This window comes from Artemia sp. Qi Xiang Cuo, chromosome 9, assembly GCF_049724085.1.
Source record: "Artemia sp. Qi Xiang Cuo chromosome 9, ASM4972408v1, whole genome shotgun sequence".
Classification (NCBI taxonomy): Eukaryota; Metazoa; Arthropoda; class Branchiopoda; order Anostraca; family Artemiidae; genus Artemia; species Artemia sp. Qi Xiang Cuo.
The window spans coordinates 627,159-653,135 of NC_142802.1; the positions used below are offsets into that span (position 1 = coordinate 627,159).

The 25,977-nt window shown below is 36.6% G+C and overlaps 1 protein-coding gene across 4 annotated transcripts in view; it reads left to right on the plus strand.

Moving 5' to 3' along the window:
• Positions 1 to 24,717, plus strand: part of WDR79 (Telomerase Cajal body protein 1 homolog) — an 83,744-nt gene extending 59,027 nt beyond the window's left edge. The window contains exons 2-5 of one of the 4 annotated variants that reach the window (XM_089093815.1): positions 1,413 to 1,663; positions 16,824 to 16,919; positions 20,198 to 20,293; positions 23,339 to 24,716. In XM_089093815.1, the coding sequence (XP_088949941.1) occupies positions 20,205 to 20,293; positions 23,339 to 24,527 (1,278 nt within the window). In that variant the 5' untranslated portion in view covers positions 1,413 to 1,663; positions 16,824 to 16,919; positions 20,198 to 20,204 and the 3' untranslated portion in view covers positions 24,528 to 24,716. Of the gene's footprint in view, positions 1 to 1,412; positions 1,664 to 11,767; positions 11,897 to 16,823; positions 16,920 to 20,197; positions 20,294 to 23,338 lie in introns of those variants that run through there. The other 3 variants (XM_089093816.1, XM_089093813.1, XM_089093814.1) reach the window with 3 other exon arrangements.
• Positions 24,718 to 25,977: the final 1,260 nt, after the last annotated feature.

Consider the following 25,977-nt stretch of genomic DNA (forward strand, 5'->3'; position numbering starts at 1 on the left):
CACGCCCACCATTTCCCGAAACGCATCTGATGAAAATTTTGAGATAGCCATCTTGTTCAGTGTAGTTCATTTCCACATTTAAATTATGTTTTCGAGAAGGAGACTCCCCCACAGCCTTCAGGGAAAGGGTTGCAAATTGTGTCCGGGGGGCATATAAGGTTTTTATAGAAACTTTTGTCATAGAAATTTCAAAAAAGGCTCATTCGATTGAAATAGGCTAGTGCCCTTTTTAATAGTCGAAAGGGATTGGAAGGCAACTAACACCCCTTCCACGTCCACCATTTCCCCTGAACTCACACCTAGTTTTACATGCATAATTAGGTTCAATTTCAGAATGAACTTGATCTTGAACACTTGCGCCTGAGAGGGGATTAAAACCAAGACAGTTTAATCCTTTAAACACACAAACTTGTCTTTTTATCTTAGTTGAACCGGAAATCACTGGATTCGTATCTATAATTTTGTCGTTGACCTTGTCTTCTGTTAAATTTTGATTTTTGATGATGTTATCAGGAGCAACATTAGCATCAAGAAGTCTTGTTTTAATATTGGTTTTAACAGAAATTGGGGATTTCTCCTTTTCCTAGATTGGAAAAGACTGGGGGTTACCAACTCTAACACTTTTTGAAGTGGTTAGGGTGGACATTTCTATAATAACATTTTCAAGTTCACTCATCAATGATAATAACCGCTGCATTGGAGGGAGAGTTTCATGTTTTAGGTGCAGTAGGGACGTTGTTTAACAAGTTGGACTGGCAGGAAGCACAGGTCTTGAATACTGTAGCCTGGTCAGGGGTTTGGCAACTGAAATCAGTTGAATTTGAAACGAAATTGGTTTGGCAGGACACTTTTGACGTGGTTGAGGGGGACTGTCCTGGGGCATGGAAATGGTTTGGCAGGGAATTGATTTGAGAGACGAAAAGGGTGATGACCTCATTTCCTTCAAAATGTTGACTAGGTCACTTCCCGATGGGTGACGTGGAGGTGTCATAAGGGTAGACAGGGTCTGGGTGGAACAACGCAGAGTCATCAAAGGGTACTACCTTGTCATTAGTATCTTCTTTTGTAGTACAATCTAGGCAAAGCCAATGTTTTGACCACTTACAACTTTTTATACCGGAGCAATGTTCATGGATGTAAAACTCACAGCTACTGCACTGAATAGAGTTAATAGCAACTCTTAATCTGCATTCCTGGCATACTCTATTTGCCATTTTTTGAACCGGAATGGGTTTTGATATATTATCACTGATTAAAGATGAGTTAGCTTGGGTCACTGAATTAATTCACGTTTAAAGCTCTTAATTAATTCTGTCTAAAGTGAGTGAATCCAAAAAGGTGTTTCCACTCTAAAGACTAAATGAATTTGATTTATTAAAGTCATAAAAGTAAAAAACATTCATATTTTTCAGTAAAGTACAACAACGAATTATTTGAAACACGAATAAAACTCAGCACAAAGCTTCGTGATTAGCGCTGTTACCTGAAGGAAACCGGTGTCAAAGTTGAAACTCTCACAGCTGCTTCTCTGGGGAGTAAGGATCTAAGAGGTGGAAGGAAGTTCTTTTAGTTCGGATATAGAAGGAAAAGAGCTAAGTTTCTTGCACAGTTTCTCACTACGGATATAAAGAGGATCAAGTTTAAATGCTTCTAGATAAAAAGAGTAAGGCAATGGTAAACTTCCATAGATAATGTGTGGTAATCTCTTCAGAACCCGTTCAGTATCTTCACTTTCTTCTTTTGTTAGAGCAGTGGTTCCCAACCTTTTTTATATCACATACCCTGTAGGAAAGTTTATCATCATTGAGTACCTCCTTCCACGCAGTACTATTAACTGTCTATAATACTTAAAAGAAATTAGTTTTATTTTCTCTATCATCTTAATAAGGGCTGAGCTTTAAAGGCAAAAAAATAAACAAACAACATAAGAAAACTGAGAATATTCATAATAATTTATAAAATAACAAAATAACTGACTATATGACAAGCGTAACCTACGTTTCAACCCTGCCAAGATTTTGTTTACACCATTACTGATATTTCAAGCGTAGTCCCTCACAGGCTTACATATACCCCTGGGGGCACGCATATTACAAGTTGGGATCTACTGTGTTTGAGTGAAATGGTGAAACCGGACAGCATTTTCTGAAAATGGATGGGTAAACATGGAGAAAATTATTTTAGTTTATCCTTTTGAACTTGAAATTTCTTTAGGGTTTTCAACATTTGGATAGCACCGTTTGCCTGATTTATAGTCAATATAGTATATTCATACCCTGCAAGGTCAGGAGAGATCACTACCCCTAATAAGGCAGTACTGTTCACTAGGAGGTTTGGGTCTATAGGTGGTTAAAATTCAAGGTGGCTTTTTGTAAGAAATGAAACGGTCATTACTGAACATTTATGTTCAGTAATGAAATAAAATGGAGAAGGAAGCATAAAGGACCCTTTACTGTTCCATGTGGGACTCCGCAGAAAACCGTTAAAAAAGAGGAAAAACTATTTTTATATTTTACAATGTTTTACTCTGTTTGCTAGTAAACATTTTACAATATTCATAAGATATTCAGGAATGTTTTCTCATCTTTCCAGTAAAATATTCTGATAAACAAGAGCGAGTTTTTTTTTATTATTGTAATTAAGTTGTTCTGTAGTGGAAGTTGAAGATGTTACCCAATTGCTTCTTACCAATTACTTCTTACAAATTACTACCAATTACTATCGCAAGGGAACAAAATTTTCATAAACTTGGCTGAAGATCGATGTAAGAGTGGTCGACCTCCTGCTCCTTCTTTCGAAATAGAAGTGATAAATCGGGTTTTCCACTTTTGTGAAAAATGTCCTGTTTTAGTGATACCATTGTAAATAATATGAGGGGGAATCATAATTTTTTTTGCAAACGGTTACTGGAATATCAAAGAGTGACACTAATGTTCTCTTTAACAAAGAACGATTCTTTATAATTTCTGAAATTTACATTTTGAGTATTAGATTAGACTTAACATTTGAATCTTCTTGCGAATTTTCAGGACGTTGCTTCAGTTGAAAATGAAGGGGGTAGGGGGAAAATGAAGGTTCAGGAGGTAGCGATGGATATGGGTGTATTGCAGAAGCAAAATGAAAGTTTAGGTTGTTCCCTGTTTTCTCTGGTTGTTCCTCCTTCACGAAATCAACTGGCCGCAGACCTCTTTCAGTGAGGTATTTAATTTTACTGAAGAATTGTGAAGGTTTGGTTTCGAGGAGGCTTTTTCTATTTTGTTTTTTAACTTCTTTGCCTTTTCTTCATTTCCGTTTCCAAGTCAGTGTAGTTTATGTCTGATAATTTGTTTAATGTCCAAATTTACATATGATTTGTCAGTTTTACCGACCTTGGCCTTTTTTCGGAAATAATTCACAACAATTTTCATTTAGTTTACTGTTAAAATTCTCCATCTGTGAATCCGAATCCTCAGCAGTCGAGACTCTGGCTCAGTTTTCTTTCTTTATCTAATCCCCAAACTTCAGTAATTGGTACTTCAGTAACTTAAGTTCACGATCAGTTGGCCTTGAAGTTATTTGAGTTACTGAGTAATTGACTTCTGTAGTTGTCCTTGAAGTTATTTGAGTTACTGAGTAATTGAGTTACTGAGTTAGTTACTGACTTTATCTTTCCCAAAGGGCTTCCACTGCAACATAAAATGATAGCTGCCACAAAATGGTGCAATTTTACTTGAGTTTTGATAGTAATTGCGAAGACTCGTCCTAATTATATCCAGAGAATATTAAATCCACCTTTGGCTGTTGGGAAATCAACGAAATTCTTGAGGCTGAATGACCTGCCCAGAGATTTACTGCTTAGTTCATTGGCATCTCCTTCCATAGCTGTGCCAAAAAAGGATTTGTTCCCTGGATATAATCTGTCGTTTCCTGAAGCTCTTCCCCTAAAGCCTGTCTTGCAGCAGCGGTTTGACCGGGCAAATAATAGAAAACATACATTGCCGCTAAAAAAGGTCTAGGGGTTTAGTTTGGCTGTAATTCAACCCATAAATTTTACTTTAATCATTAATAGAGGGCAAATTCGTAAGTTGATGCTCTAGGCTCTCGCGAACAAGGGTCATAACCTCTCCTTTACTTCTTCTTAAAGTTCTTGCTCCGCAACGCTGCCACCGTAGAGGGAATGAGAAAGCAGTACTGTTAGTTGTCTCCAGAGTGTTCCGTCTGGATGAGGGTTGGAGCTTTTTTAAGGTCGATATTCCTAGTAGTAAGTCCAACGTGTATTATGTCTGCTCATCTTGTGTGTGGCCTACCTCTGGGGTGTTTCTAGCTGTTTGCAGTTGGATTGAAGTCGGAGGTGAGTTGGGCGGGTGTTTGAGTGGGCAGGTGAAGTAGGTGACCGCACCAACACAGCGGGCGAGACTCAAGCTGCTCAGATAGGGGCGATAATTTAAAGGACCAGAGGATCTCCAACAAACTATCTAACGCATTCAATTTTGTGGAGTTATTCTGTCTGGACAGCATCTGCCTTCATCTTCTGAGTCATGTGCCAAGTTACTGACGAGTAAAGCATAATGCGAGCTACTGAGACAGAGTAAGCTCGAGACTGCTGATCTAGGGAATGAAATATTGTTCTCAGAAGACTGCCGAAGACGGTAGTTGCCTTTGCTACCCTTATGTCTATCTCTGTATCTAGATTTCCATTTGAGCAGACAGTTGAACCCAGGTAGGAACTGCTTGACATTCTTAACATTATGACCACACACTTCTATAGATGTCATAGGGCTGGAGGATCCATTGCCCACAGGTATTAGTTAGTACACAGTAAATTGGTCTCTGACCTGTTAACTTTGAAGCCAAGTTTTCCTGCAGCAGACGCTGTATAGTTCAGTTGCACAAATAGAACGAAGCCTTTGGGCTGTATTTTCAAGCTCTTTCAATTTAGCCAAATTTAGACTTTCTGCGTTACAGTAAAGACAGAAATACATAACGTTTTTCATTAAATTTGCGTAGAACAGCTTTCTCTTTGAGGCTTTAAACCTTAAATAAGAGTTGCAAGGGGGTTTGGACTGGGAGGCAGGGAAAGGGGTGTGGCCGTTGCTAGTTCAGCTCGAGTTGATCAAGCTCATTAGCTGGTCTAAAATCTATATTAAGACTGCAGAAAAGCTCATTAATAGGTGAGGAAACCGAGAAGGTAGTAACATAGGAGGGCCATTTTGTTGAAAAAAAGGAACCCTAAAAGTAAGAGAGTCGTTTAAGGCAGTAAACCAATTTTGGTGATTCGTATGCCTGGTAAAAATCGTCGAGCCTCAGTGGATAAATTGCTGTGTTGGTGAATGAAGTCCAACTTCATTTGGCTGGCGATTATTTCGACTAGAACAACTGATATGAAACAAGATTTTATTCTGCCACTAGGAGGAAAAATAGTTTTATTGATATTACAATCAAGTTAGATTTAAAAGCCAGAATAAAACAGCCAACGGTTTAACTACCATATTCTCTGCGATATATATATATATATATATATATATATATATATATATATATATATATATATATATATATATATATATATATATATATATATATATATATATATATATATATATATATATATATATATATATATATATATATATATATATATATATATATATATATATATATATATATATATATATATATATATATATATATATATATATCGCAGAGAATATGGTAGTTAATTAATTCTGTCCAAAGTGAGTGAATCCAAAAAGGTGTTTCCACTCTGAAGACTAAATGAAAACTAAATGAATTTGATTTATTAAAGTCATAAAAGTAAAAAACCTTCATATTTTTTCAGTAAAGTACAACAACGAATTATTTGAAACACGAATAAAACTCAGCACAAAGCTTCGTGAATAGCGCTGTTACCTGAAGGAAACTGGTGTCAAAGTTGAAACTCTCACAGCTGCTTCTCTGGGGAGTCAGAATCTAAGAGGTGGAAGGAAGTTCTTTTAGTTCGGATATAGAAGGAAAAAAGCTAAATTTCTTGCACAGTTTCTCACTACGGATATAAAGAGGATCAAGTTTAAATGATTCTAGATAAAAAGAGTAAGGCAATGGTAAACTTCGATAGATAATGTGTGGTAATCTCTTCAGAACCCGTTCAGTATCTTCACTTTCTTCTTTTGTTAGAGCAGTGGTTCCCAACCTTTTTCAAATCACATACCCTGTAGGAAAGTTTATCATCATTGAGTACCTCCTTCCACGCAGTACTATTAACTGTCTATAATACTTAAAAGAAATTAGTTTTATTTTCTCTATCATCTTAATAAAGGCTGAGCTTTAAAGGCAAAAAAATAAACACACAACATAAGAAAACTGAGAATATTCATAATAATTTATAAAATAACAAAATAACTGACTATATGACGAGCGTAACCTACGTTTCAACCCTGTCAAGATTTTGATTACGCCATTACTGATATTTCAAGCGTAGTCCCTCACAGGCTTACGTATACCCCTGGGGGCACGCATATTACAAGTTGGGATGTACTGTGTTTGAGTGAAATGGTGAAACCGGACAGCATTTTCTAAAAAATGGATGGGTAAACATGGAGAAAATTATTTTAGTTTATCCATTGGAACTTGAAATTTCTTTAGGGTTTTCAACATTTGGATAGCACCGTTTTCCTGATTTACAGTCAATATAGTATATTTATACCCTGCAAGGTCAGGAGAGATCACTACCCCTAATAAGGTAGTACTGTTCACTAGGAGGTTTGGGTCTATAGGTGGTTAAAATTCAAGGTGGCTTTTTGTAAGAAATGAAACGGTCATTACTGAACATTTATGTTCAGTAATGAAATAAAATGGAGGAGGAAGCATAAAGGACCCTTTACTGTTCCATGTGGGACTCCGCAGAAAACCGTTAAAAAAGAGGAAAAACTATTTTTATATTTTACAATGTTTTACTCTGTTTGCTAGTAAACATTTTACAATATTCATAAGATATTCAGGAATGTTTTCTCATCTTTCCAGTAAAATATTCTGATAAACAAGAGCGAGTTTTTTTTATTATTGTAATTAAGTTGTTCTGTAGTGGAAGTTGAAGATGTTACCCAATTGCTTCTTACCAATTACTTCTTACAAATTACTACCAATTACTATCGCAAGGGAACAAAATTTTCATAAACTTGGCTGAAGATCGATGTAAGAGTGGTCGACCTCCTGCTCCTTCTTTCGAAATAGAAGTGATAAATCGGGTTTTCCACTTTTGTGAAAAATGTCCTGTTTTAGTGATACCATTGTAAATAATATGAGGGGGAATCATAATTTTTTTCGCAAACGGTTACTGGAATATCAAAGAGTGACACTAATGTTCTCTTTAACAAAGAACGATTCTTTATAATTTCTGAAATTTACATTTTGAGTATTAGATTAGACTTAACATTTGAATCTTCTTGCGAATTTTCAGGACGTTGCTTCAGTTGAAAATGAAGAGGGTAGGGGAAAATGAAGGTTCAGGAGGTAGCGATGGATATGGGTGTATTGCAGAAGCAAAATGAAAGTTTAGGTTGTTCCCTGTTTTCTCTGGTTGTTCCTCCTTCACGAAATCAACTGGCCGCAGACCTCTTTCAGTGAGGTATTTAATTTTACTGAAGAATTGTGAAGGTTTGGTTTCGAGGAGGCTTTTTTCTATTTTGTTTTTTAACTTCTTTGCCTTTTCTTCATTTCCGTTTCCAAGTCAGTGTAGTTTATGTCTGATAATTTGTTTAATGTCCAAATTTACATATGATTTGTCAGTTTTACCGACCTTGGCCTTTTTTCGGAAATAATTCACAACAATTTTCATTTAGTTTACTGTTAAAATTCTCCATCTCTGAATCCGAATCCTCAGCAGTCGAGACTCTGGCTCAGTTTTCTTTCTTTATCTAATCCCCAAACTTCAGTAATTGGTACTTCAGTAACTTAAGTTCACGATCAGTTGGCCTTGAAGTTATTTGAGTTACTGAGTAATTGACTTCTGTAGTTGTCCTTGAAGTTATTTGAGTTACTGAGTAATTGAGTTACTGAGTTAGTTACTGACTTTATCTTTCCCATAGGGCTTCCACTGCAACATAAAATGATAGCTGCCACAAAATGGTGCAATTTTACTTGAGTTTTGATAGTAATTGCGAAGACTCGTCCTAATTATATCCAGAGAATATTAAATCCACCTTTGGCTGTTGGGAAATCAACGAAATTCTTGAGGCTGAATGACCTGCCCAGAGATTTACTGCTTAGTTCATTGTAATCTCCTTCCATAGCTGTGCCAAAAAAGAATTTGTTCCCTGGATATAATCTGTCGTTTCCTGAAGCTCTTCCCCTAAAGCCTGTCTTGCAGCAGCGGTTTGACCGGGCAAATAATAGAAAACATACATTGCCGCTAAAAAAAGGTCTAGGGGTTTAGTTTGGCTGTAATTCAACCCATAAATTTTACTGTAATCATTAATAGAGGGCAAATTCGTAAGTTGATGCTCTAGGCTCTCGCGAACAAGGGTCATAACCTCTCCTTTACTTCTTCTTAAAGTTCTTGCTCCGCAACGCTGCCAGCGTAGAGGGAATGAGAAAGCAGTACTGTTAGTTGTCTCCAGAGTGTTCCGTCTGGGTGAGGGTTGGAGCTTTTTTAAGGTCGATATTCCTAGTAGTTAGTCCAACGTGGATTATGTCTGCTCATCTTGTGTGTGGCCTACCTCTGGGGTGTTTCTAGCTGTTTGCAGTTGGATTGAAGTCGGAGGTGAGTTGGGCGGGTGTTTGAGTGGACAGGTGAAGTAGGTGACCGCACCAACACAGCGGGCGAGACTCAAGCTGCTCAGATAGGGGCGATAATTTAAAGGACCAGAGGATCTCCAACAAACTATCTAACGCATTCAATTTTGTGGAGTTATTCTGTCTGGACAGCATCTGCCTTCATCTTCTGAGTCATGTGCCAAGTTACTGACGAGTAAAGCATAATGCGAGCTACTGAGACAGAGTAAGCTCGAGACTGCTGATCTAGGGAATGAAATATTGTTCTCAGAAGACTGCCGAAGACGGTAGTTGCCTTTGCTACCCTTATGTCTATCTCTGTATCTAGATTTCCATTTGAGCAGACAGTTAAACCCAGGTAGGAACTGCTTGACATTCTTAACATTATGACCACACACTTCTATAGATGTCATAGGGCTCGATGATCCATTGCCCACAGGTATTAGTTAGTACACAGTAAATTGGTCTCTGACCTGTTAACTTTGAAGCCAAGTTTTCCTGCAGCAGACGCTGTATAGTTCAGTTGCACAAATAGAACGAAGCCTTTGGGCTGTATTTTCAAGCTCTTTCAATTTTGCCAAATTTAGACTTTCTGCGTTACAGTAAAGACAGAAATACATAACGTTTTTCATTAAATTTGCGTAGAACAGCTTTCTCTTTGAGGCTTTAAACCTTAAATAAGAGTTGCAAGGGGGTTTGGACTGGGAGGCAGGGAAAGGGGTGTGGCCGTTGCTAGTTCAGCTCGAGTTGATCAAGCTCATTAGCTGGTCTAAAATCTATATTAAGACTGCAGAAAAGCTCATTAATAGGTGAGGAAACCGAGAAGGTAGTAACATAGGAGGGCCATTTTGTTGAAAAAAAGGAACCCTAAAAGTAAGAGAGTCGTTTAAGGCAGTAAACCAATTTTGGTGATTCGTATGCCTGGTAAAAATCGTCGAGCCTCAGTGGATAAATTGCTGTGTTGGTGAATGAAGTCCAACTTCATTTGGCTGGCGATTATTTCGACTAGAACAACTGATATGAAACAAGATTTTATTCTGCCACTAGGAGGAAAAATAGTTTTATTGATATTACAATCAAGTTAGATTTAAAAGCCAGAATAAAACAGCCAACGGTTTAACTACCATATTCTCTGCGATATATATATATATATATATATATATATATATATATATATATATATATATATATATATATATATATATATATACATATATATATATATATATATATATATATATATATATATATATATATATATATATATATATATATATATATATATATATATATATATATATATTATATATATATATATATATATATGTTGGAGGGGGAGAATTTTTTATCGTTGAGATGTACTGCTTACGGTATCTCATTGACCTTTGACATAATGGTGGGATGGCTTAATGTAAATTGTTTTTTGACAGGTTCAAAGTGATGAGAGAAAGAGCTGGAGGGCATGATGACCTTGAATTTAAATTTTTTTCGGCACTTTTTAATGGCTTTTTAAAATATTTATATCAATATTTCAAGTGGATTTGACTGCATTCACCGGAGCAAAGCCCACTTCTAAAACTGACACAACCCCTGGAATGCACGAGTTTGCACCCAGGGACACTACATTCATTCTTAAAATAATAATTCTTGCACAAATGATGTTATTTACACGACTCTTCCTTCTTGAAAATCCCTCTCCAGGTATATTTGCATATACCTTTATTAGCATTAACTTGTTTCCTGGATAGTTCATCACTAGCATTGAACTCACACATAGTTTTACATGCATAATTAGGTTCGATTTCAGAATGAACTTGACCTTGAACATTTGTGCCTAAGAGGCGATTAAAAGCAAGACAGTTTAATCCTTTAAACACAATAACTTGTCTTTTTATCTTATTTGAACCGGAAATCACTGGATTCGTTTCTATAATTTTGTTGTTGACCTTGTCTTCTGTAAAATTTTGATTTTTGATGATGTTATCAGGAGCGACATTAGCATCAAGAAGTCTTGTTTTAATATTGGTTTTAACAGAACTTGGGATTTCTCCTTTTCCTAGATTGGAAAAGACTGGAGGTTACCAAATCTAACACTTTTTGAAGTGGTTAGGGTGGACATTTCTATAATAACATTTTCAAGTTCACTCACCAATAATAACCGCTGCATTGGAGGGAGAGGTTTCTTGTTTTATGTGCAGTAGGAACGTTTTTTAACAAGGTGGACTAGCTGCAATGCGCACATCTTGAATGCTATAGCTTGGTCAGGGGTTGGGCAATTTAAATTAGTTGTTTTTTACACGAAATTGGTTTGGCAAGACACATCGGACGTGGGTGAGGGGGGACTGTCCTGGGGCATGGAACTGGCTTGACAAGGAATTGATTTGAGGGACGAAAATGGTGATGACCTCACTTCCTTCAAAATGTTGACTAGGTCACTTCCCGATGGGTGACGTGGAGGTGTCATAAGGGTAGACGGGGTCTGGGTGGAACAACGCAGAGTCATCAAAGGGTACTACCTTGTCATTAGTATCTTCTTTTGTAGTACAATCTAGGCAAAGCCAATGTTTTGACCACTTACAACTTTTTATACCGGAGCAATGTTCATGGAAGTAAAACTCACAGCTACTGCACTAAATAGAGTTAACAGTAACTCTTAATCTGCATTCCCGGCAAACTCTCTTTTCTATTTTTTAAACTGTAATATGCTTCGATATATTATAACTGATGAAAGATGAGTTAGTTTGGGCAACAGACTTAATTTGTGCTCGATGCTCTTAATTACTTCTGTCCAAAGTGAGTGAATGTAAATACGTGTTTCCACTCTAAAGACTAAATGAAAACTGAATGAATTTGATTTATTAAAGTCATAAAAGTAAAAAACATTCATATTTTTTCAGTAAAGTACAACAACGAATTATTTGAAACACGAATAAAACTCAGCACAAAGCTTCGTGAATAGCGCTGTTACCTGAAGGAAACCGGTGTCAAAGTTGAAACTCTCACAGCTGCTTCTCTGGGGAGTCAGAATCTAAGAGGTGGAAGGAAGTTCTTTTAGTTCGGATATAGAAGGAAAAAAGCTAAATTTCTTGCACAGTTTCTCACTACGGATATAAAGAGGATCAAGTTTAAATGATTCTAGATAAAAAGAGTAAGGCAATGGTAAACTTCGATAGATAATGTGTGGTAATCTCTTCAGAACCCGTTCAGTATCTTCACTTTCTTCTTTTGTTAGAGCAGTGGTTCCCAACCTTTTTCAAATCACATACCCTGTAGGAAAGTTTATCATCATTGAGTACCTCCTTCCACGCAGTACTATTAACTGTCTATAATACTTAAAAGAAATTAGTTTTATTTTCTCTATCATCTTAATAAAGGCTGAGCTTTAAAGGCAAAAAAATAAACACACAACATAAGAAAACTGAGAATATTCATAATAATTTATAAAATAACAAAATAACTGACTATATGACGAGCGTAACCTACGTTTCAACCCTGCCAAGATTTTGATTACGCCATTACTGATATTTCAAGCGTAGTCCCTCACAGGCTTACGTATACCCCTGGGGGCACGCATATTACAAGTTGGGATGTACTGTGTTTGAGTGAAATGGTGAAACCGGACAGCATTTTCTAAAAAATGGATGGGTAAACATGGAGAAAATTATTTTAGTTTATCCATTGGAACTTGAAATTTCTTTAGGGTTTTCAACATTTGGATAGCACCGTTTTCCTGATTTACAGTCAATATAGTATATTTATACCCTGCAAGGTCAGGAGAGATCACTACCCCTAATAAGGTAGTACTGTTCACTAGGAGGTTTGGGTCTATAGGTGGTTAAAATTCAAGGTGGCTTTTTGTAAGAAATGAAACGGTCATTACTGAACATTTATGTTCAGTAATGAAATAAAATGGAGGAGGAAGCATAAAGGACCCTTTACTGTTCCATGTGGGACTCCGCAGAAAACCGTTAAAAAAGAGGAAAAACTATTTTTATATTTTACAATGTTTTACTCTGTTTGCTAGTAAACTTTTTACAATATTCATAAGATATTCAGGAATGTTTTTCTCCCTCATCTTTCCAGTAAAATATTCTGATAAACAAGAGCGAGGTTATTTTTTATTATTGTAATTAAGTTGTTCTGTAGTGAACAGTTGAAGATGTTACCCAATTGCTTCTTACCAATTACTTCTTACAAATTACTACCAATTACTATCGCAAGGGAACAAAATTTTCATAAACTTGGCTGGAGATCGATGTAAGAGTGGTCGACCTCTTGCTCCTTCTTTCGAAATAGAAGTGATAAATCGGGTTTTCCACTTTTGTGAAAAATGTCCTGTTTTAGTGATACCATTGTAAATAATATGAGGGGGAATCATAATTTTTTTTTCGCAAACGGTTACTGGAATATCAAAGAGTGACACTAATGTTCTCTTTAACAAAGAAAGATTCTTTATAATTTCTGAAATTTACATTTTGAGTATTAGATTAGACTTAACATTTGAATCTTCTTGCGAATTTTCAGGACATTGCTTCAGTTGAAAATGAAGAGGGTAGGGGGAAAATGAAGGTTCAGGAGGTAGCGATGGATATGGGTGTATTGCAGAAGCAAAATGAAAGTTTAGGTTGTTCCCTGTTTTCTCTGGTTGTTCCTCCTTCACGAAATCAACTGGCCGCAGACCTCTTTCAGTGAGGTATTTAATTTTACTGAAGAATTTTGAAGGTTTGGTTTCGAAGAGGCTTTTTTCTATTTTGTTTTTTAACTTCTTTGCCTTTTCTTCATTTCCATTTCCAATTCAGTGTAGTTTATGTCTGATAATTTGTTTAATCTCCAAATTTACATATGATTTGTCAGTTTACCGACCTTGGCCTTTTTTCGGAAATAATTCACAAAAATTTTCATTTAGTTTACTGTTAAAATTCTCCATCTGTGAATCCGAATCCTCAGCAGTCGAGACTCTGGCTCAGTTTTCTTTCTTTATCTAATCCCCAAACTTCAGTAATTGGTACTTCAGTAACTTAAGTCCACGATCAGTTGGCCTTGAAGTTATTTGAGTTACTGAGTAATTGACTTCTGTAGTTGGCCTTGAAGTTATTTGAGTTACTGAGTAATTGAGTTACTGAGTTAGTTACTGACTTTATCTTTCCCAAAGGGCTTCCACTGCAACATAAAATGATAGCTGCCACAAAATGGTGCAATTTTACTTGAGTTTTGATAGTAATTGCGAAGACTCGTCCTAATTCTATCCAGAGAATATTAAATCCACCTTTGGCTGTTGGGAAATCAACGAAATTCTTGAGGCTGAATGACCTGCTCAGAGATTTACTGCTTAGTTCATTGGCATCTCCTTGCATAGCTGTGCCAGAAAAGGATTTGTTACCTGGATATAATCTGTCGTTTCCTGAAGCTCTTCCCCTAAAGCCTGTCTTGCAGCAGCGGTTTGACCGGGCAAATAATAGAAAACATACATTGCCGCTAAAAAAAGGTCTAAGGGTTTAGTTTGGCTGTATTTCAACCAATAAATTTTACTGTAATCATTAATAGAGGGCAAATTCGTAAGTTGATGCTCTAGGCTCTCGCGAACAAGGGTCATAACCCCTCCTTTACTTCTTCTTAAAGTTCTTGCTCCGCAACGCTGCCAGCGTAGAGGGAATGAGAAAGTAGTACTGTTAGTTGTCTCCAGAGTGTTCCGTCTGGGTGAGGGTTGGAGCTTTTTTAATGTCGATATTCCTAGTAGTGAGTCCAACGTGGATTATGTCTGCTCATCTTGTGTGTGGCCTACCTCTGGGGTGTTTCTAGCTGTTTGCAGTTGGATTGAAGTCGGAGGTGAGTTGGGCGGGTGTTTGAGTGGGCAGGTGAAGTAGGTGACCGCACCAACACAGCGGGCGAGACTCAAGCTGCTCAGATAGGGGTGACAATTTAAAGGACCAGAGGATCTCCAACAAACCATCTAACGCATTCAATTTTGTGGAGGTATTCTGTCTGGACAGCATCTGCCTTCATCTTCTCTGTCATGTGCCAAGTTACTGACGAGTAAAGCATAATGCGAGCTACTGAGACAGAGTAAGCTCGAGACTGCTGATCTAGGGCATGAAATATTGTTCTCAGAAGACTGCCGAAGACGGTAGTTGCCTTTGCTACCCTTATGTCTATCTCTGTATCTAGATTTCCATTTGAGCAGACAGTTGAACCCAGGTAGGAACTGCTTGACATTCTTAACATTATGACCACACACTTCTATAGATGTCATAGGGCTGGATGATCCATTGCCCACAGGTATTAGTTAGTACACAGTAAATTGGTCTCTGACCTGTTTACTTTGAAGCCAAGTTTTCCTGCAGCAGACGCTGTATAGTTCAGTTGCACAAATAGAACGAAGCCTTTGGGCTGTATTTTCAAGCTCTTTCAATTTTGCCAAATTTAGACTTTCTGCGTTACAGTAAAGACAGAAATACATAACGTTTTTCATTAAATTTGCGTAGAACAGCTTTCTCTTTGAGGCTTTAAACCTTAAATAAGAGTTGCAAGGGGGTTTGGACTGGGAGGCAGGGAAAGGGGTGTGGCCGTTGCTAGTTCAGCTCGAGTTGATCAAGCTCATTAGCTGGTCTAGAATCTATATTAAGACTGCAGAAAAGCTCATTAATAGGTGAGGAAACCGAAAAGGTAGTAACATAGGAGGGCCATTTTGTTGAAAAAAAGGAACCCTAAAAGTAAGAGAGTCGTTTAAGGCAGTAAACCAATTTTGGTGATTCGTATGCCTGGTAAAAATTGTCGAGCCTCAGTGTATAAATTGCTGTGTTGGTGAATGAAGTCCAACTTCATTTGGCTGGCGATTATTTCGACTAGAACAACTGATATGAAACAAGATTTTATTCTGCCACCAGGAGGAAAAATAGTTTTATTGATATTACAATCAAGTTAGATTTAAAAGCCAGAATAAAACAGCCAACGGTTTAACTACCATATTCTCTGCGATATATATATATATATATATATATATATATATATATATATATATATATATATATATATATATATATATATATATATATATATATAATGCCTACATCTGTTTTATATCCTTCTTCTGTTTCATATATATAAAACAGAAGGAGGTTTATTAAGCCAGAAGAAAAACACCCATGATTATGTGATTCTTGCAGGTGGCCTTATACTTATAATAATATCAGGGCTGAAGCCCGATTTCATGCTCACACATGGCGGAGAAATAAATTTATTAATTATATTGAACGATAAGATTCACCAACAATAATCAAAAAACATAATGTCTTTCTGTTTTTTTTTGTTTTTTTTTTATCTATAAAATAGAAGCAGATTTTGTAAGCTAAAAAAAAACTTTAAATCTTACTATATTCCTGCAGTTGCCCTTACGCTTATAATGTAACGACTGAAACCTGATTTCCTGCTGGTATGTAGAGGACAAGAACAATTTGTTTGATAAAATAAACAAATATAGGTTAACTGCCAGGATTAACAAAGGCAATGTCTTTTTTTTTTTTTTTTTTTTTTTTTTTTTTTTTTTTTTTTTTTTAGCAGAACCAGGCCTATTGAACCAGAAAAAAAAACAACTTTGATGCTTATTTGCAGAAGGCCAACGTTCACTTTTTTTCATTAGTGGGATTTGGAACTCTATATTCGTCTTTTCTTACACCCAACAATTTTTGGCGGAAATGTTTATAACGCTAGATTAGTATCGAATATTAAAATCCTTTGGTTTCCGTTTTTTGGTTTTCTGTTTGTATTTTATTTGTTTTAGTTTGACATTCTTTTTTTTTAAACGAAACGAAGAAAAAACCGTAGATGCTTACTTGATTATTACAGGTGCCGTTACACAGATGATAATATCAGGGCTTAGCAGGGGTGTGCGTAGATTTCGTTTAGTTGGTGCACTTGAAGTGGGTGGTCTAGCTATTTTGCGTATTTTAATGAGGGTCTTTGTAGATCCTCTGCCCCCCTCTTAATGTGCTAAATATTTGTTTAGTTGTGAATTCTTCTTTTATTTTCATGCTACTAGTACCTTTTTTGCAACTGGAATGCATAAGTTTATTTTTTAGATATACTGTAGTTGACGTTGGAATTGAAGCTCAGGTTAGCCTCTCTGAAGACTGTTTGTTCGATGCACCCGCAACAGATGAGCTGGTTGAACAAAGGTTGGAAATCAATATTTTTCTGATGATATAAATATCTTAGCTCCCCTAAAATGTAAAATAATAAGCTCTACAGCAATTTCTTGGATGTTCCGATGTTCTTATCCTGTTGCTTTTTTGCCCTTTCTACCCTTTTTAAAGCTATAGAAATAGATGTATAATTGATGTTGTTGAACGCAGTTCAGGGCAATTTGGCTGTGATTGGTTAAAAGGTTTTGTGTGATATTTTTGTTTACCTGAGATTTATATTCTATCCCTCTATGCTAAACATGTCCTATTGATTGAATGAGGCCATTTGGCTCAATCTTATCATTTTTTCCAGATCCTTAGAAGGTTCTTTTTCCGAAGTAGGATACATACTGATTTTTCACTTGCAGGAATAGTTGGAAATTATAATTATTGTGACAAAACTATTGTCACTGCATCTTGGGCGAATAAGAAATCTTAATTGTACAATGCCCATTCAGGAGAAAAAAGAGTTTTAGCAATTAGAAAGACTAGTCAAATGGGCTTTTTTTTGTACCAGACCAAAGTTTTCAACATGTTAATAGCTCCATAAAGTATTCTGACTAAAATTCAGAGGGAATCCAATGTTAAACATATGGTCGAAGTTTGAAGGATTTATATTTTAATTCCTGCTTTGTGACTTCTTCTGGAACCCGTTCAGAAACAGTTGTAATGTGTGATAAAAGGTTTCTAAACTAGTTTACCTCTCCACCTCACTTAACTGTTAAAGACTCTTACTCATTTTTTTATTAGATGCCAGCTTTGCTCTTCAAATGTGCAGTCATAAAATAAATACCCAGATGTGGAGTACTTTACACCTAATGGGTATTGTTGCCTCCAGTTAAGGGCCAATACACTAGACTCTGTCTTCCAAAAAATCGTTTGATCTTCTTCGAAAAGTGTCTTCCCCGAATGGACTGCGAGAAGGTCGTAAGGAAGCATTCAAGGGAAATTGAAATTCTTGGAAGGGTGTAAAGAGGGAAGCTTTGAGTATATTGGGATGACGGAGGAGGTTGCGTAGCCTTGTTGGGTTCAGGCTGCTTGGTGCTGTAGTGGGTTGTTCGTAGTAGTAGTATTCTGGTTTTTTAGATTTTCCCAAAATATAGCAAACAAAAATTAATGTATTCAGTACCTAGTGCTAAGTGAATAGTTTATTGTTGAACCAAGAGTTATCCATATTCTTGCCAGAATGATCTTGTTTAATGGGTTTATCTATTGTTGGGTAATGGTAATGGGTAATGTTATGCCTGAGTACCTGTGCATCATTGTCAGAAAAACAAAAATATGAACCCATTAACAGTCTACGCAATCAGCTTGCCAAAAAGGCATATTCTTTGCCATATACCATACCACCCTTCATCATTAAAGCATTTTCAATTTCCTCAGACTGCTTGTCATTCTGCCTGGAATATTTTAATTCTGTCGGTGTGTTTTTGTGACTTTTTTTTATCTGTCGATCATAGTATTCCTTAGGCGCATGTAAGAAAATGAAGCCATATTAACCCGGTTTTTTAACCCACCGTTGTGTGGGTTAAAATTCTTAACGCTAACCTGTTTAAACATTCACACTTCGCTCGCTATCATAGAAAAAATCTTTAGTCATTACGTCAAATTTAATTACATCAAATTGGATCAAATTTAATACATCATCTGCTTGACCCCAATCTCTTTAATGATTCACTCTTCACTCGTTCGAATAAAGAATCTTTTGAGTATCACTTCCTACCCTATCTGGAGGTAACATGCTTTCCGTTTGGTCCCAGTGGATAGCCATAAAGCACTGGCAGATCCCTCCCCCCTGAGATTGTTTTTTCTGGCATTCCTTGTTTATTTTTCTGTTCTTCACTCTTTTTTTATAATGAATTTTTCAATTTATTGACGCCCCTGTCACATCGGCCCCCTTCCAATATTTTGCTTATTGGTGCCCTAGCCACATTGCCCCCCCCCCCAATATTTTGCTCGAGATCCGCCCCTGACATAAAACAGTATTCTTTGCCATATACCATCCTTCATCGATTAAAGCATTTTCTACTTCCCCTGACTGCTTGTCATTCTGCCTAGAAAACTTTATCTGAATTGGCTAGAAACGGTCTTGCGTTTCGTACCTTTAAAGGAATCGTAAAAGCATTTTTGATCTCTGGATAATTTTTTTTGTTAATTTCTTTTTTTGTATATATTTGTTTTTCTTTTATATCTCTACGACCACGTATGGTTGATTTCTCTGGCCTATCTTGTCATTTTGTGTTCTTTTGCTTTTTGGGTAAAGCCTCGTCTCCATTGACATCATTAACCCTGCCAGCAGCATTTTTGGAGGTGGATCATTTTTGGGCAGCCGGCTAAGAATTGATAGCCTTAAAATATTTTGAAATTATGATTGGCTGTCCAATCAAAGCCGGCCCTTCTGCTGGCAGGGTGAATGATGTGAATCAAGACGAGACTTAAGGCACTTTGATCCGGCTTGGTTTTCGGCGAACAGTCAGTTGGCACGTGATTGGTATTTTCCTTTTTAGTTTGTGTTTTGTTTCTGTCCTTTTTTTGCATTTGTCTTCTGTTTGTTTTCTTTCTCCCTGCATTCCCATCTATAGAGTCTTTCGGGGGGGGGGGGGTCAGTGGCTTGGTTTTTGGCGAATAGTCAGTTGGCGCGTGATTGGTATTTTCCTTTTTAGTGTATTTTGTTTTTGTCTTTATTCTTGCATTTGTCTTCTGTTTGTTTTCTTTCTCCCTTAATTCCCGTCTATAGAGCCTTCCGAGGGGAGGGGCCTGAGGTTGGATCTTTAACTTTTTTTGTTGGATTGATAAATCTTGTCTTATTTTTAGTGTTTGAGCGTCCTTAAACTCGAATCCCATTTCTGTTCGTTTTAAGTTTTAATGTTGCTCCTTACTTTCAGTTAAAAAAAACTTTTTTTTTTCATTTAGTTAAAATAAAGAAATTGTAAGGTTTTGCACATTATGTTAAATTTTGTAATACGATGGTTAGAAAGTGCAAAACGAGATTATGTTTTTTTAAAGAAAAGAAATATGAACCAGTAACTTGCAGTTCACTTTCATCAAAATTTCGTGACTAAATCAATTATCCTAGGTCTTATAAGGTAAGGCCAGGGGGGGGGGGGGTGGAGAAAGCGTGGCTTGTCAACTGTTTCTCCTGTTGATACCCCGAGGGACCGGCAAACGCTCCACACCCCTCCTAACTTGCTGCAGCTACATGTGCGTATCTTATGTTTTTTCTCTAGTTATATGCCCTTTTCTACTACTCTAATGTATAATTTCTTTTTTAGATGTACCATGGATGATGTTGGATTTGCAACTATTGTTAGTGCTCCAGAAAACCGTTTATTGGAAGTAACAACAACAGATGAGCTACTTGAGCAAAGGTTAATAATGACTAATTTTCTGATTTTTTGATTGGGGAAGAAGTACATGAATGCATCATAGAAAAAGTTAAAAATTAAACTTTGAGCCTTGAATGGTAAATTGTGACGTAAAAATAATTATAAATAAAACATTTTGTTGAAGAAGCATATATTGAATATGCTTTGAGTTTGTATTGAATATGCTTTGAGTATTGAATATGCATTTTATGCTCTGAGTTTGACTGCTTGCGAAATGGTCCAACACCCAGTCGGGAATATCCAAGTTAATAATGTCTTTTACATCTCTGGTCAATATCATAATGAAGTGCCGTTAATTGTTGATAATAAGAAAACAAATTTTTATATCTATTTTGCAATTTTGGAAGATTTGGAAACTGAGAACATTCTCCTCTTACCAAGTTTTGTTTTTAGCAAAGGCAAATGTTTTGCAACAAAGGCAGATATTACACCTTTTGTTTTGATTAAATTTAATCACTTTGTCATTTCAAATTAAGCTCGTTAAATCAGGAAACTAAATCAGTCATAAAAGCGGTGTTATATTATTTAGATAATTAAATCGTGCTGCAAAGCGGCTTTATTCTCCAGGAATTCCGACATAGAATCAAAAAGCAAATAGAAGCAATTCAAACAGGCACTTTTAGATAACCAACACAGTTCTGTGTTACGTGTTACGTGTAAAGAGGACACCCCTCCTCCCCCATTTTAGAGAAGATTTCCATTTAAAGGCGGCAGTTACCCAATTGGTGCTGCTGGCTCTGTCCATACTTTTGTATCTTGTCTTTTTTTTTCTCGAGATACTTGAAAGTTTTTCTTCATTAATATGCCCTTTTCATTCATTGAAATAACCGGAAATTGTAGCTGTGTAAATCAAAAGTGATTCTGACTGCGTTTTTAATAAATAAGAAACGTTCCTTGGAAAATGCGGCTAAGAAGAAAAATACTGTTTGTTTTTGTTTCTCTGCTCTATGTAAAATTGTTACCTTGTAACATTTGGCAACTATGTAATATTTTATGTCAAGCCAAAGAGTTTGAATAACTTACAAGAGTGGGAGCTGGTGCTAATCTCGATAAAAAAAAACCTCAGCGCCATCTGGTGTTTGGCGACACTTGTCATTTCTTCCCGATAATAATAAGAATATTTCATTTAATTTTTTTAATTAGTAAAATTAGTGTAGTAATAAGTGTCTGATCTCAGTTCCTGACAAAAAAATGAGCTTGAACAACGCCAAATATCGCCAAACGCTACATGGCGTTGATGTTTTTTCCCGACACTACCACCAGTTTCCACTCTTATAAGTTATCCAATCTTTTTGTGTCAATCATTGTGCTTAACGTTGCCTTTGCTATTAAATTATTGTAATATATTGGCCATATAATGGTGCTGTCGTAGAACCTTTCACACCAGCGTAATTTTTACGTTTGGCTATGTAATCTTAGGGAGTAAATTTTGTCCGTAACCCAGGCAGTACCAAGTTGATTTAAGTTTAAAGCTGTACAGAGAATGTTACATTACGTAAGTTTATGTTACGTTAATTTAAAGTCAACATAGCAGCAACAAAAAGGAATTTCTGGATGAGTAGTTAATAAATTTTGAAAAAGATTTTTAAACTTGGATAGAAATCTTTCACGCTTCATCAGAGCTTGAATCCTCATCTCTATTTCACATTCTTAGTTTTTGGATGTTTTGGTTATGAGGATTGCGATGATTTTAGGTAATGATTATGATGGTTTTATGGATTTTTACGCTAGCCTATTGGAAAAGGCTTTTTTCAGGTGTGGAAGAAGTACAACGCAATTTAACCACTTTGCTTAGAATAATAGGCGTTATGTTAGGCCTATTAAACTATCTACATAGTTTAATAGGCGCCTAACATTTGTATGCAGTTTTGCCAGGGTCTGAAAGTTTTGCCAGAGTGGGTTTAAATTATAAATAGGGTAACTTTGTTAAATTTTTGTGATGGAAAATAAATGCTATGAATTTTTGCAGGATATTAATTCCCTGAAATTATTCCAACCGTATGATATTAAAAGGTAAAATGTAATTTATAAGTATAGAAACTAAAATAATAGGCTGTGATTTGTTTTCGAAATCGCCTGTATTTAATGTATTTGGAGTTAGAATAAATAAAAAAGGGAATATTCAATGCCAAAAAGGGTCTATAACCATAAAACTATGTGAAATGCAGGGAATGTGTGTTTATTCTGGACTGTTGAATTTTTCAAGAATGTTGTTTGTTTCAAAATTGGCTTTATTCGTCTTAAATTTCAGTTGATTTCAATTTACTTCAACGTTTATTCCAGTCTGTTTTGAATCAGTATCAACATGAATTTTCAATGTTGTGCTTTTATTTCGGTCTATTTCAACAGTTTTGGTTGTCTCTATATCCACCTGTTACTGTTCTCTGCTTTTTTTTTAGGGGGGGGGGGTTACTTAAATAGTAATCTGTATTTTAATTCCCTGTCCTGTGATAGGACGGCGAACAAATATTCTGATCGGCAATAAGGTGGCCATGGGATCGAATGCCACTACAACAAGGTCGGACGACAAACAACTTTTCCCTCTAAAAAAGGCCCAGCGACTGAAATGTCAATTTGACGCGCTATGTACCAGCAATGACTCTGAGGGTCTTTCTCTTTTGCATCCTTAATACCCTTCTGTAACCGTATGGGGAGAAATACATGCAAAGCAGATAGACTGTATGATTGATTATTTCCTTGATTATATTGCCTTTCGATTTAAAACACATTGAACATAAGAGCTAAATATAAGAAACAGTATGACTTCATAAATGAGATATAAAAGAAAACATACTCACATCCAAATAATTAACTCCTAGAATCAGAATTGCAGCAAAAAAGAAAAGGGCAGTAAGAGAAGGAGTATCCTTTAAGCAGTATCCGCGACTGTATGTATCAATAATTGTAAAATGGTAGGGAAAATTTCCTTTCCTTAAAATTTTCTTATTAATATATCTTAAGGCCTTATATCCCCTCCCCCTGGAAGATTTTTGAGGCATAAGAATTTATTCATACACACTTTTCTAGATATACCACAGATGAAATCACAGTTCAACCCCTTGTCGGTGTTTCTGACAACCATTTGTTAGAGGAAGTTTCAGAGCTAGTTGAAGAAAGGCTGCCAGGTTTGAGCAATGAAGATGAAATATGGAATTCCTTTCTATCAAATAGCTGGACATCAGTGGGAGTGACTAAGCAATGGAAAACGATACCGAAAGGATGTAGATTTGCACCTGATGGATCCTGTGTAATATCTGCAGGAGAAGATAATGTTTTAAGATGTTTCAATACTCCTCAGGTGCTGTGGACCCGTCCTCAGAGAAAAACCGGAGATATTGATCTAAATGAAGTGGTTACCTTGAAAGAAGGAGGTACTGTATATGACTACCAATGGTACCCTTTACTAAATTCCTGGGAACCTGAAACCTGTTGTCTCTTAACGACTATCAAACAAGGTCCAGTACATATGTGGAACGTTGATTCAAACGAGCTTGTGGCTTCTTATAGAATATTCAACCATCTTGATGAGCTGGATTCAGCATATAGTGTCGCCTTCAATCCTCAAGGTGATAAATTATATTGTGGAACTGATGGTATTATCTATGTGTTTGATACCTCACGGCCGGGCAGAGACTGTGAAAAAAGAGATTTACGAAAAACGGGGTTTAAAGGAATATTTTCAACAATAGCAGTAAATCCTGCAATGCCATCTGTATATGCAGTAGGTTCGTATTTGCAAACTGTCTCTGTGAATAGTGAGCCAGACGGCATGCCCCTGTGTATTCTTGAAGGTCACGTGGGAGGAGTCACTCAAGTCGCTTTTCACCAGGATGGTCATCTCCTCGCCAGCGGTGGCAGAAAGGATGACATTATTAATATCTGGGATTTAAGATATCCAGGCAAAACTTACCTTGTTTTAAACAGGGAAGTTAGGACTCATCAAAAAATCCAGTTTAATTTTTGTAACAAATATTTAATTTCCGGAAATACGAACGGAAATGTTACGTGCTTTGATTTAGTAACTGGTGCTGCACAAGAAAGAAATTTCAGTGTTGATTGTGTTAATGGTGTAAGCATCAATCCTAAGTTGCCATTAATTGCTATATCTTGTGGTCAGCGGCACTTTTATGTTGAAGATATCGAAGCAGAAAAAGAGTATAAATTGAAAAACGAAGATTTGTCATTGCAGTTAGTTTGGAGTGGCCAATGGGAATAGTGGCTTCGTTCATTTTTTCCTTTCCAGTCATTTGGGTCCACTGTGCAGGACATTTAGTCTTTTAATTCCCTTAATAAGACCATTATTCCTATCTGTAATCAAGAGGATCGCACTTAAAAATCAAGAGGAGGATGAGGGCTGCCATCTCTCTTGATTATTTTGAATAAAAAAGTTTGTATTCAAAAAGATTTTTTTTTTTCACCAGCCCACTTTGCATGGAAAGAGTTGCCGCTGAGAATTCGGAGAGGGCTTATTCGATTGGAAATTGAAGGCTCTAGTGCCCATTTTAAAAATCAAAATTGATAGGAAGGCATCCAACCCCCCTCCCACGCTCCAAGTTTGCTGCCCTCCCTCCGAAGACGTACGATCAAAATATTGAGATAGCTATTTTGTTCAGCACCGTTGGAAGGTCCAGTAGCTATGTCTCTGGTGATGACATGATCCTCACATATCTTGGAGCAATGGCTTTGAGCTATGCGATTAGCCCATTGTGATCATATAGGATTTGTTGTTGGGAAATGGGGATATGTTTGATCCTGGGTCTCCAAAAAGGCTAAGCATATTAAAATAAAGCTTTTTAGGAAATGTTGAACTCAACCATAAGACTATTTGCATACAGGTTGTCGAAAGGGCGTTAATCTCACCTCTATCTCAGGAAAGGCTTAGGGTGTCAAGTTGAAAGTTTTAAGGCATGTTGAGGGGGCTGTTGAACTAACCGAAAGGCAGTATGTGCACACTACACTACACACTTGTTTCCAGACAATTCTTCGACCTTATTTTTGTAGTAGGTTCTAGCAGATCTTCGAATTTTTATTTTATATTGCTTTATATTGTACAAAAAGAGAGGTTCAATTCTGTTTCTAGGGCTATAATGAGAAAAAGATAGAGATGGCTAGGGCACGTTCTTCGGATGAAGGTTGATAGATAACCAAAGACCGTCCTTTTCGGCCGACCGTTTAGGGCTAAACCGAAAACAGGTCGTCACCGGTTGGGATGGGTGGACGTCGTAAAGAAAAATTTACGGGAAATAGGAGCTTCCTGGGAGGGTGTAAAGAGGGAGGCGTTGGATAGCTTGGGATAGAGGAGGAGCGTGCGTAGCTGTGTTGGCCTCATGCGGCTTGGTGCTGCGGTGCGTTTTTAGTAGTAGTAGTATAGTGTTTTTTAGGTTATTAGCTTTATCTGATTTACTATTTCTAAAAAGAGTTAGTTTATTTCTAGTTAGTGTCTTTACGGGTTTATTGCTGCAGGGCTTATAGAAGGAGCATAAAAAAGTGCTTGGAAAGAAATTAGATTTTTATTAGACACAATTAGATAATTAGACATTTAGCTGCTCATAGAAAGTAGCAATCTGTTCATTAAGATTTCGTAATTTATAAATATTTGACCAATCTTTGGTATTCAGCCCTGTACCAAAAGAAAGAAGGCCAGAGCTGTGAAGAGGGCGGTAAGA